This window comes from Spea bombifrons, chromosome 4, assembly GCF_027358695.1.
Source record: "Spea bombifrons isolate aSpeBom1 chromosome 4, aSpeBom1.2.pri, whole genome shotgun sequence".
NCBI classification, from domain to species: Eukaryota; Metazoa; Chordata; class Amphibia; order Anura; family Pelobatidae; genus Spea; species Spea bombifrons.
In genome coordinates this window covers 29,564,874-29,584,218 of record NC_071090.1, presented here as the reverse complement: position 1 = coordinate 29,584,218, position 19,345 = coordinate 29,564,874, and the positions used below count along the sequence as shown (strand labels likewise).

General features: G+C 37.8%; 1 protein-coding gene across 1 annotated transcript in view; it reads right to left on the bottom strand.

The window, feature by feature from the left end:
- Positions 1-19,345, bottom strand: part of STK32A (serine/threonine kinase 32A) — a 56,467-nt gene that overhangs the window by 29,652 nt on the left and 7,470 nt on the right. The window contains exons 2-4 of the mRNA XM_053463158.1: positions 14,462-14,517; positions 14,217-14,368; positions 4,138-4,311 (exon numbers count right to left, since the gene is read on the bottom strand). Coding sequence (XP_053319133.1) covers positions 4,138-4,311; positions 14,217-14,368; positions 14,462-14,517 — 382 coding nt within the window. The remainder of the gene's footprint in view (positions 1-4,137; positions 4,312-14,216; positions 14,369-14,461; positions 14,518-19,345) is intronic.

The following is a 19,345-nucleotide window of genomic DNA, read 5'->3' as shown; positions in this document are numbered from 1 at the left end:
TGGCACCCCCTGGAGTGTGGCGCCCTGTGCGGTCGCACACCCCAAAGGTCGGCCCTGCTCTAAGGGGCCGGCCTTAGGGGTCTGCGGCCGCACAGGGTTTAAATAAAAACATCGGGGTTTTTTTTCAACTTTATTTAACATCCTCCATGTTAAATAAAGTTAAAAAAACTTTATTTAACATGGAGGATGTTAAATAAAGTTAAAAAAAAACCCCCGATGTTTTAATTTAAATCCTGTGCGGCCGCAGACACGTAAGGCCGGCCTTGGTGGGGACTTCCCGGCCCCTTAGAGTGGCGGACCCGGCAAATCCCCCGTGTTTCCCCGAAAGTAAGACATATGTCTTACTTTCGGGGTACGGCTTATATTAGCCGACCCCTCTGAAACCCCCGATACGTCTTACAATCGGGGGTGTCTTACTATCGGGGAAACACGGTATACATTTACAATATATATTTACAATCCTATAGTATAGAAATCTAAGCATATCTTTATGCTTTCCTCCATTTCTTTATATAGATAAAGACAACATTCAAGAAGTCTCTAGGAATACTCTAATGTTGGTATAACAACAAAGCCTGCTAAAGAGGCTCTTCCACTTAAAACATGATAAGAAAAAGTAGGTCTAATTATATAAAAACATCACATTTTAAGATTCCTTCAAAAAATGCTTATTTCTGGGTTATAAAGGTGATGGCAGAGTCAGTGGAACAGCACCACGAGCACATGATTACATACAAAAACATTTAAAGACACAAAAAAATTATGTCATTTTCCATAAATAGGGGACTTTTTAAAACTCTAGTATAACAGAAAAACAAGATTGAGATTAACAGACTCTGAATTAAGTGCCCTGGTTTGGAGAAGCTCACGGGGAGAATGAAGCTCTTGAAGACTCGCAGAAAGAGTGCATGCAACATGATGAAATAGATTTGACAGCTGAACATATTTAATAGTCTATAATCATGCCTTTACTCAGGAGAATCATAATAAGCAAAATGAATGACTAGGCTATGAAAGAATCGTATACCCTTTCAAAACAGCTGTACAGTATATGTAACCCAAGGGAGAATTTCACAAAGCCTGTTTACATGGCTGCAAATTTGCACGACATAGCAAAGCTAATGAGCCACAAGTATGCAACTCAATCACATCTGTGTCCAATCATACAATGCTATTTCTTATGAAATGATTCAGTGTAGCATATAGCCAGACAGTTTAACACTGGTCACAGACAACACCCATCTATAATATTAACTCAGTGGCTACTTAGTTCTCAAAACTCATATATTTTTAATATTAATAATAATGACAATATCAATCATTTTAAAAAAGGCATGATTTGCCTAGAGAAACATCAAGGGGAATTTACACTATATGGACAAAAGTATTGGGACAGGGACTTTGATGACACTGCATTCTAAATACATAGACATTAATATGTAGTTGGAAATGCTAACATTATTAAGTCTAGCCAGAGTGAGACATACACTTTTAGACATGATAACAAGAGGCAGAAAAGAAAAAAATGATGGTCTCAACTATTTCTTTCTATTAGTTCCATGTCTATTTTTAATTAAACAATTATGACTTGTGTTCAGGGGCGTACCTAGAGTATTTGGCACCTGGGGCATCTCATGTATGTGGCACGCACCCCCCCCCACCGCTTTTTAATATACTGGTGCAGACATTGACGGGGGTACAGCGTAACACCTATCACTATATACTGAGGCACACATTGACGGTGGTACAGCATAACACCTCTCACTATATACTGAGACACACATTGACGGTGGTACAGCATAACACCTATCATTATATACTGAGGCACACATTGACGGTGGTACAGCATAATGTCTATCACTTTATACTGAGGCACACATTGACGGTGGTACAGTATAACACCTATCACTATATACTGAGGCACATATTGAGAGTGGTACGGCATAACACCTATCACTATATACTGAGGCACACATTGACGTGGTACAGGATAACACCTATCACTATATACTGAGGCACACATTGACGGTGGTACAGCGTAACACCTATCACTATATACTGAGACACACATTGACGGTGGTACAGCATAACACCTATCACTATATACTGAGGCACACATTGACGGTGGTACAGCATAATGTCTATCACTTTATACTGAGGCACACATTGACGGTGGTACAGTATAACACCTATCACTATATACTGAGGCACATATTGAGAGTGGTACGGCATAACACCTATCACTACATACTGAGGCACACATTGACGGTGGTGCAGCACAACACCTATCACTATATACGGATGCACACATTGACGTGGTACGGGATAACACCTATCACGATATACTGAAGCACACATTGATGGTGGTGCAGCACAACACCTATCACTATATACTGAGGCACACATTGACGTGGTACAGGATAACACCTATCACTATATACGGATGCACACATTGACGTGGTACGGGATAACACCTATCACTATATACTGAGGCACACATTGATGGTGGTGCAGCACAACACCTATCACTATATACTGAGGCACACATTGACGTGGTACAGGATAACACCTATCACTATATACTGAGGCACACATTGACGGTGGTACAGCATAACACCTATCACTATATACTGAGGCACACATTGACGGTGGTACAGCATAACACCTTTCACTATATACTGAGGCACACATTGACGGTGGTACAGCATAACACCTTTCACTATATACTGAGGCACACATTGACGGGGGTACAGCGTAATCCCCATCACTATACATTGAGCCAGACATTGACAATAATGCAGCATAACCCCTATCACTATATACTAAGCCAAACATTGTGGTGTAAGCAATCACACTCCTATCATGCCCAGGTTCTAGCATGTACTGGTTGCCTGGGCATAATGGGTTGCCCACTAGGTATGCTACTGCTTGTGTTGACCTATCTGTACTCTAGTCTCTCTGTTCTCTGATGAATTTAACATATGTTTGCATATCTATTAATAAAAACAATACATTACAGAATTGTCCTTTTAAAAAACAGGATCTATCAAGGACCATGTGACATATTGATGAAACAAAATAATAATTTTTTTGCCCAGGGATAATCACCATGGAAAGCAATGAAAAGTATCTGCTATACACTCCAAAACTGGACCAAAGGGACATGACAGGGGGTGGTGGGGACTTGACAGGGGCTGGTGGGGCCAGGACAGGTTCTAGTTGGACTTGACGTACAAGACATGGGCTAGTATGCACATGATAGGGCCTGGAGGGAAAATAGAGAGGCTGGTGGGGTCATGCCAGGACAGGGATCAGTCGGGACTGGACATGGGTTGGGGACATGCAAAGAGCTGTAGGGGACAATACAAGGGCTACTTTCCCATTCAAGTTGGCAGTTGCATTTGTATAATTTAAATTATAACATTTACAGTTACAAGCACACACTTTGTGTATAATATAGCACCAACTTATTATATTGCATTGTTTCACATAATCTCTTGTATCTCTATATACATCTGTGTTTTAAGCTTGTGTGCATGTGGTTGAGTTAATACATTATTTCATGTGCATTATTTTTCAGTAGGATTGAACGCATAATGCTGTACCACAGCTAAAGACTGGAAGTGACGGACAATCCATGTGCTTTCATTTCTCAAGGACCAATTCATTTTTGGAGAATAGGCTCTACCGCTGATCATTATTATTATTATCTTTTTTGTAAATAGCACCAACAATTTACGCAGCACTTCTTACAATACATATATTCAAGGGTATGACAAGTCTAGAATTGACAAGACAAAGATAAACAGATACATTAGGTCATTTATTAGATGAATACATTGTTGCTGATGACTGCAACAACCAAGTAAATGGAAGCCCCATAAGAGATCTCCTCTACTTTTCAATCAATGTTCCCTTCTCCTGACTAACACTACAGATAATGTAAATTAAGCAATAACCCAAAAATCACATTGAACTCTCATTGTACAGAATAATTATAGCTATATAAATAAATATTAGAATACTCTGTTATAATAATTACTAGACATTTTAACCACTGATGAACTCACAACAGTCTCAGTTATAACAAGAATGTGTTAATATAACATTCTTAGCTCCCAATTAATCTTGACTTACCGGTGGATGATATTGTTACTCTGGAGATAATCAAGTGCCAGTGCCAGTTCACAGATGAAAAGTTTTACTGAGGCTTCTGTGAAACGTATATTTTGCTGTAGATGATACCTCAGGTCTCCACCAAGAAGAAGGTCTACCACCATGAACATGTCTTCTTCATCTTGGAAAGAATACCTAACATAAAGTTATGAATGGGGAGAATATTAAAACAGGTTACAATAAATGTTTATTTCTTTATACAGGACTATCACCATTAAAGATAATTCAAGCATTAGTCAATGTATGTTGTGAACTCATTTCTATTGCTGAAAAGCAGAACAGGGGGGGGGGTCTAAGTAATTAAAGGCCCTATAGAAACATTAGTCCAAGAACTGCGAAATGACCAAACCTTTCTCAGAAATACTTATTTAATCATGTAAAATGTTGTCTAATTCATAGTTTTTGCCAGAACAATTAATGGTCATGTGACATAAAAGCAGGCATGGATATTTTGGTGCCATAAATAAAAAAAAAGCTTCTCCAAAAGTTCTGTGTTGTTTTTGTGATATTTAAAATTTCAGAGAATGGGATAACATCACAGATCTGATTTGTGTTAGCAGAACAGCACCTTAAATTTTGTTGAATGGGAAGACTGTCCCAATAGCCCTCTGACAGATCACTCACAGGCTGCTACAATGAGAAGCTGGTGTTTGATAAATTATTTTATTTCTTTATATCTGTATGATTTGACACTAATTAAGTATCCCAGCAAAGGTCCCGCTTACATTTTATTAATCCAAAAGTTACTGTCTACTTTAAGGTATTCTCAGTGGTATTGGGGTTTCACCATCTCATATAGTAATAATTTCTGTTGTGCTTTGAGTGTCGCACCTCTTAAATGAAAATGTATGTCTATTTTGATGTGTTTTTCCTCATGAGAACACACCCCAGATGAGTGTCCCCAAGTAAACGTAGAAAACACTTAAAATAGTGTGTAGGAACTAGGAACCTATTTTTCCATGAACCCCTGGGTTCACACTCTTCTGAATTTACCAGACATTTCAGCTTCCACAATAGGTTATTTCACATAAATATTCCTAAAATGACCAAGCTATCTATAGCCTCCATTCTCTTTATTTTCAGTATTCTAAAGTAATTCATAGCAACACATTGGTGAATACACAAAAGCAGGACTGTGCATCAGCAGTTGAGATTTAATGTTGATAAAAGTAAAGTAATGCAGTTGATGAGTGAAAACAGAGTTGCTGAGTTATGAGCTGATTTCAGATTGGGGGAGAATTATTTGAGGTACCTGCAAAAGTGTACCTGCATTTGTATCAGAATGTCTCCCTTGGAGTAAATTTCAGATGTGTGGATCAATATCTTTACAAACAATCTAATCATGCAGTAACTGTCATTCTACTTTCACTATGTTGCTCAGGAAATTAAATGTAATAAATTTGAACTATATTTAGGCTGCAATATCACCACAGATAAAGGAAGATAATAGATGTCATGATGAGTTTTGTTCATTTGAAGCACTGTCATTTCTACCAAGAGGTGATTTTCTTAAGAATATAAAAAGTATAGAATGCAAAAGGGTTCTGCAGCCACACTGTCTTCAACTCTGATCAAGTTTTCACGTGGGGGAAACAGGGTACCTGTTTAAAAGTTTCCAAATGCTCAAAGGCATTTACTTAGGCTTATGGTCTAGTTTATATTAAGACGAAGATATTGTTACTAGAGGGGTACCATAACGATCTGCATTGGGGTCTATCCTTTGCTAGTGTTGCTAGTTGTAACAAGTGGGCAGGTAATTCCCAAGGCTTTTAATGTAACTTTGTGAGTAAGGATATTTAAAGGAAAAATAATGCATGTATCATATATAAATATATTATAGATACATACAGACATACCGAATGTACACAACATGAAGCACTCATACCAAGCAAACATTCTGAACTCCTAACATGGGAGGAATAAAGTGCGAGGGATTTGAGTCCTAAAGAGTGACATGTAGAAGGTATGCTCTAGTATGTAAACTATACTTATACAACAAAGCAGCACAATCCAAACTGTTTTGGTTGCTCCCACAAGCCCTTTTTAAATTAATATATCTGCTCTGTAGTGCCTTGAAGAGAATAGTTATGTGAAAGAGTTAATAGAATAATAAAGGCATGTTGATATAAGGGTTAATTTTTAAGGGATGGTTAATATGTTGTTTTCAGTTATTTCCTGCATAAATAGGTATAACAGGAACTTCAAATCAAAATGACATTGTGCAGAATGTTCTAGTGTTGCTGACCACTGTTGAACAAGTCTTCCAACCTGGGATGTCAGGAGCTCGAGAAACCCGACAGACAGCATAAGGAGTACAGGATGGAAATCCTGTTTTGAACACGATCATGTATGACAATTATATTGGCTTTTATGTATCACTAAAAGATATAAAAGTAGAACCCTTCCAGCAATGACGAGTCTCTGCCACAGATCAGTGCATGGTGCCTGGCATTTAGCCCTGTAGCCCACCTCGTACTATGAAGCTGCGTATAGCTTTGAGGGTCTCCCACTGTAGAAAGGGACGTAAGCATAATCCTTTTATGGGTGGTTATAATGCCTATATTTTATTTTGGTTGACAAACTATATACATGACTTCATCTATTGAGTGTCATCACTGTATGCTCACACCTGTTAACCCCTGCCTGTCCTTGCAGGAGTGTGCAGTCTGTCGGTTCTAACACAAGCTCCTAGTTTGTCATTTAATATGTAAAATATTGGTTTAAAAGTGGTAAAAATCAAAATTATTATTAACCTAATGTGAAACATGGAGAACCACAATGTCAAGGCATATCATGATAACACTTTTTTTTAATAACCTCAATTATAACAAGATCTTGACATACATTAATTTGTGAATGCTGGTGACACTTCTCCATGTCTCTGAGATACCTAGCAAATTCCCCAACAACAATAAGACAAGAACCCATTTCCCATCTACATCATGGGAAAGCACAGCTGCACATCATGAAAGTCTAATGAGTCTTTATAAATAGCTCCCGTGGTTTATTTACCTTAACTCATGAACATTTCAACAAGATGTTCTTTAAGTGGACAAACAAGAACTATCTCTATTGGATACCAAATATTGCTAAATGCTTAACAGGATTGAAGTTACTCATTTCATTATATTAATTCAAATTTTTCCCAAATAATTTATTTTCTGCGGTTGTTAGTAAATTTTCGTTCATAGTGTAATATGATTTATGTAAATGTATCTTAAGACAACTATATTCTACATTGATCTGAACCTCATGTGTATGTTATACCATAGAAGTTTAAATACGGTCTCTCCCTAAATAAGAATTTTATAATCATTTCTTTTATTGCAGTTTAATACTTTTAGGGTATATCCTCTATAAGAGTAATTTTTAATAAGGATAAATGACCCCTTTGTTCAATGTGTCTATCGAGATGCTGGTTTCACCCCACTGATAAGGCCCAAAGTCATTTTCTCTCCAAAAATGACATTTATTATCTATAAATGCTAAAATCCCATCCTCTTGAAACTAATTCTGAAAGACATAGAATTTGCCAATCTAGAATAGCTTTTATCTTACCTTATAAATCCATTACTTAGCTGACCAGTTACTTTATTTACAGTGAAGAAAGAAGACAGAAGAAAAAAATAGAGTCAAGAGAAGAAGTGAAGCTGTGGAAAAGGTTTGTCCAAATCGAAAGGGCAGGAAAATTTGTTTCACATTTTTTCCCAGAACCCAGCATCACTATGATTAAAGACAGCCCTAGTAGAACTATCCGAAGGGCTGTCTTTAAGCCAACAGCATACTAAGGGTGAGAGAGACAAATACTTAGAATAAGGGAAAATAGAAGCCATGCTATCAAGAAGAAAGGTTGTTGTTTTCAGAAGTTAAATAAGAAATCCTGGAGACTGGATGCATGAGATGAGCTTACCTTTTATGAAGGCCATACTAATTATTTCTTTGCCTTCTTTTTTACAAACTTCTATACAGCTAGACTCCAGTTGTAGGGGAAAAGGCAGTTAGTATGGGATGAGTGGAGAGAGTGGTGATGGGTGGTGTAGGAAGAGGTTGTAAAGGAGAGACGTCTTGTCTAATAGTCTCAATCTGGTCTCTGACATGGGTAGCAAGATCTTGGGCAGTGAGAGAGGTTTGTGGTGTGGGTATGGAGGGACAGAGATGGGAGTTGAAGGTAGAATAAAGGCATCGCGGGTTGGAAGAAAGGGAGGATATGAGAGTGGAGAAGTAGAGATGTTTGGCGAGAGAGAGGGCTGAGTTGTAGGTGCAAAGCATGAATCTATAGTGAGTAAAGTCTTCACTGGATTTGTATTTTCTGAAGTAGCGTTCAGGCGTGCGGCAGCACTTCTGAAGACACCGTGTAGTTTTGGTATGTCATGGTTGGTGTTTCAATTGTTGGGGGTAACATTTAGTAATTGGAGCTATGCTGTCGAGAGATGAGGTAAGTGTATTGTTATAAAAAGAGACTGCTTTGTCTGGACAAGAAAGGGTTAATATGGAAGGTAAGAGAGGTTCTAGTGAGGCTGACAGTTAGGTAGGGGTATTATCTGGTAATGGATTACAAATATGAGGTGAGCGCTGCAACTTTGTTTTGTTAGGAGTTAGCACTCGAAAAAAAGGTTAGAACGTGGTGGTCAGACACAGGGAAGGGAGAGATGGAGAAATCTGAAACGGAGCATAATCTGGATAAAACCAGATCAAGTGAGTGTCCCTCAGTGTGTGTAGGGGAATTATTCCATTGAGAAAGACCAGAAGAGGATGTCAGGGAGAGGAGTTTGGAGCTAGCAGAGTTGTTAGATATATCTAAAGGAATATCACCCATAATCACCCATAATAAGACAGGGGATATTAGAAGAGAGGAAGAAGGGGAGCCAGGCAGAAAAGTGGTCAAAGAACTGTGATCTGGAGGGCGATATATTACTGCAATTTCAAGAGAAAGTGGAGAGAAAAGACAGATTGTGTGAACCTCAAAAGGAACAGAATGAGAGGGAGGGAGGGCTTGGTATATTCTGGAAGGTGCAGTGAGGTGAGAGAAGGATGCCTACACCACCACCCTTTCTGCCATCAGGCCTAGGAGTGGGGCTGAAGTGTAATCCTCTGAAGGAGAGTACAGCAGAGGTGGTAGTATCATGGAAGACGGGATCCAGGTTTCATAAGTGCTAGGAGGTTAAATGCATGGGAGGGAAAAAGGTCATGTATACAAGCAAGTTGGTTGCATACCGAGCGGGCATTCCATAGGGCACAGTTAAAGACAGGAGGGAGTTTATGGTTGAAGATGACAGGAATACGATTGTTTAATTCCCTCCCTGACCCTAAAGGGATGGTGACATGCAATGCTACACATTATAAAGTCTATTTGAAGTGTTAATCATAATCCTAACTTTTTTCTAAATTATTTGGGTTGTTAGGTGGATTGCAATGCATTACTAATTTCCAGATGAAAGACATCTGAATCCCTTAAGATATGACCTTCCATATGAGTATGATGGTCCCATGCCAGACCGTAACATTGAAAAGTTATGGTGTCTTGAGCTTTCTACACATTCATTGCAACATTTCATTTTTCCAGCTGCCAGTACTTCCATTTCTTTATTGAAATCAAGAGGTATAATGATTCATTCCGGAGCTCTCTGGAAGGACTTTCAGATGGAAGTATGCCAGAACTTGTGTCTAGTCTTGCTCTTTAGTTAACAAAATCATTTCTGTGATACGATGTGTGAACTCAACTCTCATTAATTTTAAGAACAAAGTTACACGAATAGGAATTCCAAAGCTTAAAATTTTAAAACGACTCCTGAAGTATATTAAACATATCAGTTTAACTTCAATCACATAATTACAATTTCGAATTTGATCATTATTATACCCAGCTCAGCAATGTGCAAGAGCAATACACCAGTGTTAATTATAAATAATGCAATAAGATGTTTTTTTTTTCTCATTTTACTGCCTTTGGATATTTTCTTTTATTGCACACCATTGTTTATAGATTAGCAAATTTTAATGGGTGTTTTTGGAGAAATTCCCACAATTTCATTACTGTCTTTATATGGGAACATTTAGATGATACCTTATTTTGACACCATAAGAGTGTCTTCTTATTGTATAGCTCAGCATTTAATAAGGGTCCATTAGCTTAGCCGACGACCAATATTAATTCCTTTCTATTTCAGAGGCAATTTTACTTATAATAAATAATAAATAAATTATTTATTCATTTACATCTCTCTCTTTTTTTTATATATTTTATTGTTCTATTCACAGTTCGTCCCAAAGTAGAAAAAAAAAATGTCTGACATTGTGTTGGCAGACAATAGATCACCGTATCTTAATAATAGACCACAACATAACCTAATTCTTAGAAAAGAAATATTTGAACATGTCAGCCTAAATTTCAGATTAAATTACATGCATGTTTTATTGCTTGTGGTTAGTAAATTACGATTCATACATGTAGAGACAGCCAACACCTGAATTCCACCAAAAAACAACCAGCACCAAGGTATCTGTATTTAACCCCTTAATGACAAAGCATGTACATGTACGGGCTCAAAATGCATTGTTTTCAATGGGTTTAGGCACCGCCCATTGTCCTTAAGGGGTTAATGAATTTGATTCAGCACTAGACTATGTGAAGTTTTAACCTTAACCTTTATCATGCTTAATGAAGGCCAAGTAGGAAAAAATGTTGCCTGATTATATGGGGCAATAAAAGTCCCCCAATGCAAAACAATGAAGCTGGTTCTCTTTTGTTATTTTTGTACCATGGCTAGTTAGCTAGAATGAGAAAACCATTTCTTCTGCAGTGTGTGACATCTAACCAGGGAGATGATCAATCCATTAACCTAATGGTGATATTAAACACGATGCCAAGAAAGCACTATGGTTAGAACTGTAAGTGTGCTTTACCCATTGGAATCATGATTAATGATATTGAACAATCAGAGCAAGATGTGGGAGAGCTGCGGCATAATGTGGGCCGAGAATGAATTCACTTTATGTGGTATCATTGCATTTCCACTCATTAACAAGGACAGAGCATGGTGACAAGGTAGGAGTGACATTTATAGCATATAGCATGTGTAAAAGGTGTAAATTACACCACTAATGAAATGTCGCTTTTTCACGCTGTATTTTCTTTTCCTTGTGATGACCTTTAATCTGCCTTTGTTTTGAGATTACTTTTACATTGTCCAGAAACTGATACTTATCTAAATTAGATTTTAGTATATTTCAGTATTGGCTATAAATCTAGGCAGGGGATGGTAGTTTCTGGCTGCAGAACTTTTCTCCTCTGAAGCTACGCCACATTCATTACAGTCAATATTAATAATAGTTTAGAGATTTACAGCTACTGGCAACACCAACGATTTCTTACAACACTAAGATGTGCATACACTATGGATTTATTCACTAAACTGTGAGTCTGCCTGGGAATGAAGGTGATTTTTTTTTAAAGAAGAATCTCACCAAAGGTCTTTAGCAATGCATGGTGAAGGATATAAGTTGAAAATGTTTAAACTCATAACAATTCACCAACAAACTTGTAAATGTCTTAGAAGTGATGGAGCAGGTGAGCATCTTTAGTGCTTAAACTTTGGAATTTGTGCAAAAAGTTAAAAAGCTGCTAATATTATTCAAAATAAGAAATCACTAATGCAGTACGTTATCATAAAACACCAGAGGGTCAAATATAATACAAAATATAGTTTAGCACCAGGGGCGTAACTAGAAGCCTCAGGGCCCGGGTGCGAGAATCTGTTATGGGCCCCCCCCACCCCCCAAAAAACATGATTTTTACACAACAATTTTTTTTCCAACAAATTACATATTGAATCATATTTGTCAAATTTTTCAACTTTTTACAATAACAGAATACCACATTACAATCCCAGGAACCAAAAGTGTTAAAAGGCCAAAATAAGTAGCAGGGAATGGACAGAATATTAACTCCTCACCATCCATGTATGCTAGATAAAGATTACATCAGAGCTCGGCAGATGTATGAGATAGAATCTTTTGTGATGGGATTGGAAGTACATCGATACACTAAAAAAGTCATGTTACATCTGAAGCCACAATTTAGTGCCACTAATCATTTTTAATAAAATATGCAGATTGAATATTTTGTCCACTGAAGTGACTACAAATTCAGAAAGGGCGTTTTATCTCTGGGTAAAAAAAATTGCCTAACATTAGGGTGCAGTCTTTCCTCCTTCTGACCCTGACCATGGTACTCTCCCCCTTAATCATCCCCAGAGTCCCCTTGTCCCTCATTCACTAAACCATACCTCTTACTCCCTGTAGTTCGTGTATAGATCAAATAAACAACACATGTAAACAGTACGTTCATGTATAGATCAACTGAATAAGACATAAAAACCCTGTATTTACAGGTATACATAAATAAGGCTTAAAAACAAATATAGATCACCCTATCACGTGATATGTGTTCAAATTAAAAAGTGAAAATTAAAAATAATAAACAAGACTCCCCTAGCAATGCACTGCAGCAACCCGACAAAACACTCCTCAGGATGTTCAAGACCAGACGTAATCAAAGAAAAAGGGACGCATATACATAGGGCATAATCAAAGAAAAAGGAGCGCATGTACATAGGGCATAATCAAAGAAAAAGGGGCGCATGTACATAGGGTGTAATCAAAGAAAAAGGGGCGCATGTACATAGGGCCCCTTTTGTACATGCGCCTCTTTTTCTTTGAATACATAAATAATGTATGGAAGCATAGCATAGCGGATATAGATCAACAGAATAACACACAAACCCAGCATTGCAGATATAGATCAAATAGAATTCACATAAAAACTCTGCATTAAAGGTATATTTAAAACCCGCTAAATTATAGGCATAGATCACAGGTCGCACACCCCAAAGCCAGCCCTGGCCTCCACACTGCCCACATAGAACCTGACCAGCACCCAGATAACACACGTAGGGTTTGCCATCTTTGTCCCCAAACAGCCCATCCTGTGCCTGGATGTGTTTATATATGTGTCTAGACAAATATATCTATATAAAAAGAAGTCTAGTAATCTCCATTTTTTTAAATAATTAAAAAAAAACTATGCAGTTTGTCCCCCTCCACAGACACACAGATAGATTTCTTTTTATATTTATAATTTAATTAATAATTGAATAATAATTTAATGACATATACACACATACAATTTTTTATTTTTTTTAAATACATTATTTTACTGACCTACCTACTTCTACTTTGGGGCCCTGATAGATGCAGACTGCTGTATTATTTTTAAACAGAATGTCAGTGAGTGACAACATCTGGTGCTCCAGCTCCAGCAGTCTGTGTGAGGGGGCGGAGCTTTCACCCCTCATGCTGCTCTCATTACGGTGCTCCTGCAGTCTGAGCATGAGGGGGCGGAGCTTTCACCCCTCACACTGCTCTAATCACTAGGTGGCCGTTGCCAGCTCCGTGGCACGGCTTGCCTTATTAAAAAAAAAAAAAAAAAAAACAAAACGTAAAAAGGTTTCGGGCGGCCCCTTGGCTTGGGCCCCCCTTCCACCGGGTCCCGATTTCGGGCGGCCCCTTGGCTTGGGCCCCCCTGCCGCCGGGGCCCGATTTCGTGCGGCCCCTTGGCTTGGGCCCCCCTGCCGCCGGGGCCCGGTCGCAGTCGCGACCCCTGCGACCCCGGTAGGTACGCCACTGTTTAGCACCTTCTTATAGCTGAAACCCTATAGCTGAAATTCTTGTTTTTAAATAAATCATGCCAGTGGGGTTACCTACTCATGTTGACCAATGTCAACAGCCTAGTTCACTCTCCAGAGTATAACATCGGTGGTAATTGTGTTTTACTCCAAAACTATATTAACATAGCTGAATCAGTCTCTGACCAGTTTTGTGAATTCTATATTTAACCCCTTAAGGACAATGGGCGGTCCCTAAACCCATTGAAAACAATGCATTTTGAGCCTGTACATGTAACGGGCTTTGTCATTAAGGGGTTAACTAAACCTGTTTTCAGTGATGCAACTGCAATACTTGCTGTCCCTGAACTGACTCACCATAAGTTCACTAGAAATGGATGCTCCAGACCTTGCATGATCTGCAGTTCTTTGAATACATTTCGCACTTCATTGCGTTCCACGCATTTCTGTTTGTTCATGTATTTCATAGCATACATTTTCTTGGTGTCATTTTTCTGAACGATGCAAACCTGGAAAGAAAATAAGCGTATTGCAGAATTAAAGTAGCACAGCAAAATGCCTCCAAGGGAAAAAAAAAAGAAAAACAATTGCCGAGCACTCACCTTTCCAAAGCTGCCCTTGCCAATGGCTCTGAGAATTTCAAAGTGGTTAAAATTAACTGAAAGAAAAATTGGAAGAAAAGTTTACATTTAGTGGGGAAAAAAATATAGTTTTGTCAGTAAAAATAAAAAGAAATCATTTCATTTTAAGGTTCTAAGTTGATGTAGAGAAAATTGTAAAAACAAAAACACATAAAACACATATCTTATTGTCTTTCAAGTGTCCAAGGTCTGATGGGGAGTTTTGATTTGGGATATCTCTACCTGCCTATTTCACCTGTTGATGAAACAGGTCGACAACGCATTTGTATCATGATGGGTTAAAGTGGTGGTCATTATAACTAGGAACCTGCAGGTACATTGGCCCAAAATACCTATTTCCATAAGTAGAATGGCTGGTTACATGAGGAAATGATCAAGGTGGGTGGAACTGAATGAAACTAAGAGCCTTCCTCCTTGGCTGGATCATTTTGTTAACATTTTACATTTGTAATTAGCTTTTACAACCAATATCCTAAATATGTATGTAATTCACAAGCAGGAAAGCAGAGGTTCATTATTCAATAAGTTGTGAATACAGAGGTGAGGTCACTCGATGATGTCAATGTATGTTGTCATATACCCGTAGAGACCTCAAGCAGTCATTCATTATTTTTTTTAAAGAGATAAGCCCATGGACCTTACACTTTTATGAGCCATTATCTTCCCGCTGATTATGTACATTTACACTTTGTCTACTCATGTTCTGCTGAAAGGTATTGGGTGTAAATTCTTAGCTAAACGTAATGCACTTAAGGTGGGGGTTTGTGGAGGAGAACATAAATACATTCACAGACATTTGTCTCATAGGATAAAGCTACTAGAGGGGTAGTTTGATAGATGCAAGTGAAAAGCAATGGAGGCCACTGACTTGCATTAGGTAATAATCGGGAGAAGTTGAGAATATGGCATGAATACATCAACCTCAGATACCCTTGTGACATGACACGCCATCTAGGTGTATACGTATGCAGTTTTCCATGTGCCTCACAAAGGTACAGTACAATTCATGATAACTTCATAAATCATGGCTAACTAGCCTGATGTTCTGCAGCAAGAGTGTACAGTCCTGAAGATCTCATCTCTGTAAGGATAGAGACATCACATATTTAAAATGAATTCTAGGGATATGTTCTAATGCTTTATCTGGCTCTGGTAAGATATTTAAACAAGAAGTCACAAGTATATGCTGTATTTAGTGAAATAACAAGGCTAATTATAATCAAATTATTTGTGTTTTGTCTGAGATGCAAACATCCCATTCAATACCACTGATGTGTGTGTTTCTTAGTGTAAGTGCCTGGTGTGTGTATGAATATAGTGTTAATGTCTTTGTACAGAGCGCCAAATATAGTGAAATTCTGTGAATTTGCAATTGGTACAAATCCTAATGCACAAGTCTAGTATGCAGTGCATGAGTTTAAGAGTCTTTTTTTTCCGGGACATGTGCTAGCAATGCTACAAAAGTATCATTAAAAATAACCAGATTAAAGCTTTTTATTGCACAACTTGCAACAATGTTAAGTACCCCAGTGAAGATTGCCATAGTTATATATAACTATAAAAGGCTAATATTAGATATGATCAGGAGACATGCCAAATCAGAAATCCAGATACACAACACAATAAAATGGCACCCAAGCACAGAGGACACTAGCTCATATATGAGACAATGTAGGACTGGTCTACAACGCTTTGATTGGGGTAAGTGCGCATCAAATTCATCATGTTGTAGCAGTAGGATACTAAGGGCGTACATAATGTATAAATATATATATATATATATATATATATATATATATATATACACAACAAATGTAATGTCATGATGTCTGTAGGCAACCAAAAAGAAATGTTAGGTTGCAGTGGATGTGTGGCATGACTCTTTGTCGCATATTATTTACAAGTGGGATCTCCGCTGCACGGCAAGTAGCAAGTAAGTATGTGACATCTGGTCATTTGTTATTTTTTTTATTCTGTTTCAATAAACAAATGTGTAGCCATATTTTGTTAACGTCATCACTAAAAGGACACGTATTGCAACTCTGTAGAATTCAGAATCAGTGATAACAAAGAGAAAAACGGTTTCATTTTAGTTTAATTATCCCCTTGATTGACATTTAGATCTTTTTTTTTCAGTGACACATTAAGGGAGCAAGTCAGTATACTGATAGACTTTAAATAACACATCATCCTCAATTAATGTGACCCCGACACTGTTAGATAACACTGTGACAGATCAAGAAATTCCTTGGCTAATTCTCGTTGGCCACAGATTTACTTCCAATCAATTAGACACAGAAGTGAGACATTCAGGGTCTGACCTGGAGGAATGCAATTGCATCTTGAGAATGGCAGTGACAGATTCAAAGTGACAAGCAGTCAGACGATTTTATCGCTCACTAATAAATAGGTGAGCTTTTGGCACTACGGCTAAAATGTACTGCAACTACTATCATGCCTCGCCAAGATTCTCAGGCTTATATTCAGTTTTGCTACTGATGCATTGCCATGTTATAAATATCTGTAGACTGCCCATAATGGTAATTAAATCAATAGTAATTCAATCCGCCATAACCTGCCACGGCTTTCTGCAAAGAGAATATGTAATTCTACAATATTAAGTTTAACTGACATGATTAATTCAAAGTATTTATGTTTTGTTTTTTTTTTTTGCAAATTTCTTAGCAAGGTGATTACATTATTTCAAATAGCTGTGAGGATTGACAAGGGATAGTAATGAAAATAAACAGTAAGAAAATGGTCAAGGACAAAATAGGCAAATTGAAATTCTTGTTTTATTTTACTTAACGGACAAACTGAGTGACGAGTTGTGGTATACCACTCTCAGGCTCAGTATATATTGATGGGAGTTATACTGTGCCACCATCAGGCTCAGTATATCTTGATGGGAGTTATGTAGTACCACCCTTAGTGTCAAAATGTGAATAAATCCCTGAGTTTGGAAAAAAAAATCACTCTAATTTTTTTTTTTTTGCTCTCTGCATTTCAATTTCAATATCATGAATTTCCTAGATATTTATCTACCTTCCTCAAAATAACCTTTGTTCTTGCCTCATAGCTAGCTACGGCTTTGCCTTTCCATAAAGTCGGAGTGCCGGATGTCACTGACACACTGCAATGCTGTTTGGTGGGTAAAGAGGTAACTGATGACAATTTTTCCACAAGGACATTTCATAGCCCAATGTCTTCATTTGAGATCTTGAAAATGTACAGTATTGTTGAAAAAAAATGAACAAATGTTTTCTACAATGTTGTTTGACACCTTTCCACAAGAACTTTCCACACGATTTATGTTTCACAATATCTAATTACAAATATGGCCTAATGGCTTTCTCTAAAGAAAATGCCATGATATTTCACCTTGAAGAACGGCTGTCTATATGAACCAATTATATCCATTACACACCGTTGCCATCTCAGCCTTGGCATTCAGTTAATAAAATGTAAATCATGCGTCTGTCAGGCTTTCTGCCTTCATAGAAAATCAAGCCTATGCTGCAGATTTTCAGTACATGTAGCTATATGATCAAACATTCAATAGAATGGTTTCACTGCAGAAGTACAAAGTGACAGGATAAAGAGCATGCGTTTAAATCTAATATTAAGACCCTTCATAGGCATACAAAACGTTGCTTTTACTCTTCTAGGATACGATGATTAAGATGCCTCAATAACAGCTCTGATTAAACACCTCAAATTTCAAGCACCACTAATCTCACTGCTGTTCACTTCATAAACTGCCAATGAAAGCACTCAAGAGAATAGCAGAATCTGACATTCAGGGCACAAAGTTCCTACACCGACAATGCACCATATCCATAGATTTAAGGATCTGACACATAATATAGCCTTATAAACCATAAATAAAACATTCATCCTGGATAACGCCAGCATAAATCTTTCCAAAACCCCATGTTTGTTGCACTTATCATTCACTATTTTATTGCATTACTGGAAAAAGCATTAGATTGCAGAGTGTATTAAACATTGTTTCCTAACATTATATATATATATAATAGGAGTTAATACTACACAAATTCATTGTTCCATTGACTAACTTAAGTGGCCAACTTTGTTTTGGGGACAAAATGACAACAAATCTCAAACTTGGTGAGTCATATGGCCATATTTATAAGATTGACCGTCAATAATTTAAGATGTGTTAATGCACCCTGTCATCTGTCATGTGGAGACATAACAAAATTTATGTTCATTGCAGTCTGTAGGAATAAATAGCATGGGAGCGGTCAAGGATAGCAGTTATGGTGGTGGAGTGGTACAGTGATCAGGACAGTTTCAAGGCTGCCAGCGTCACAGTGACAAAGGATCCAGGCTAAGAAGGACCCTATCAGAATGCACTGTGGAAAGTGAAGAATGTACTATGGCCACCAGATCATTTTGAATATACATGGTGATGTTTTTGCCTCTTACAAAAGCCAACTGATGGAGGTTAGCAATGACAGGAGAAAAGACTGGAGCCTGTTGGTCATTTTTTTGGTTGGGATCTTAACATATGAGTGAAAGGCTGAACCAATCTCCATAGAGGATGTGATCTGGGTTCCATCCCTACTCACTATCTGTCTTATTTTGTGATTATCTCCCATTGGATTCGCGATATTGGCCAAAAACCTTCCTGGTTTGTTTCCCCACTGGCAAGAAGGTGTCATAAGCTTCTTTGGCTGTGTCTGAGCCAGAGACACAAAAGGTCTGGAAGAACTTGGTTAATTCCTCAAATCTGGATGTGTCACTCGCCAACAGTCAATAACTTCACAAATGCTGCTTATATTATATAGTTTCTTCTACATATCTGTAGAAAACAATAGC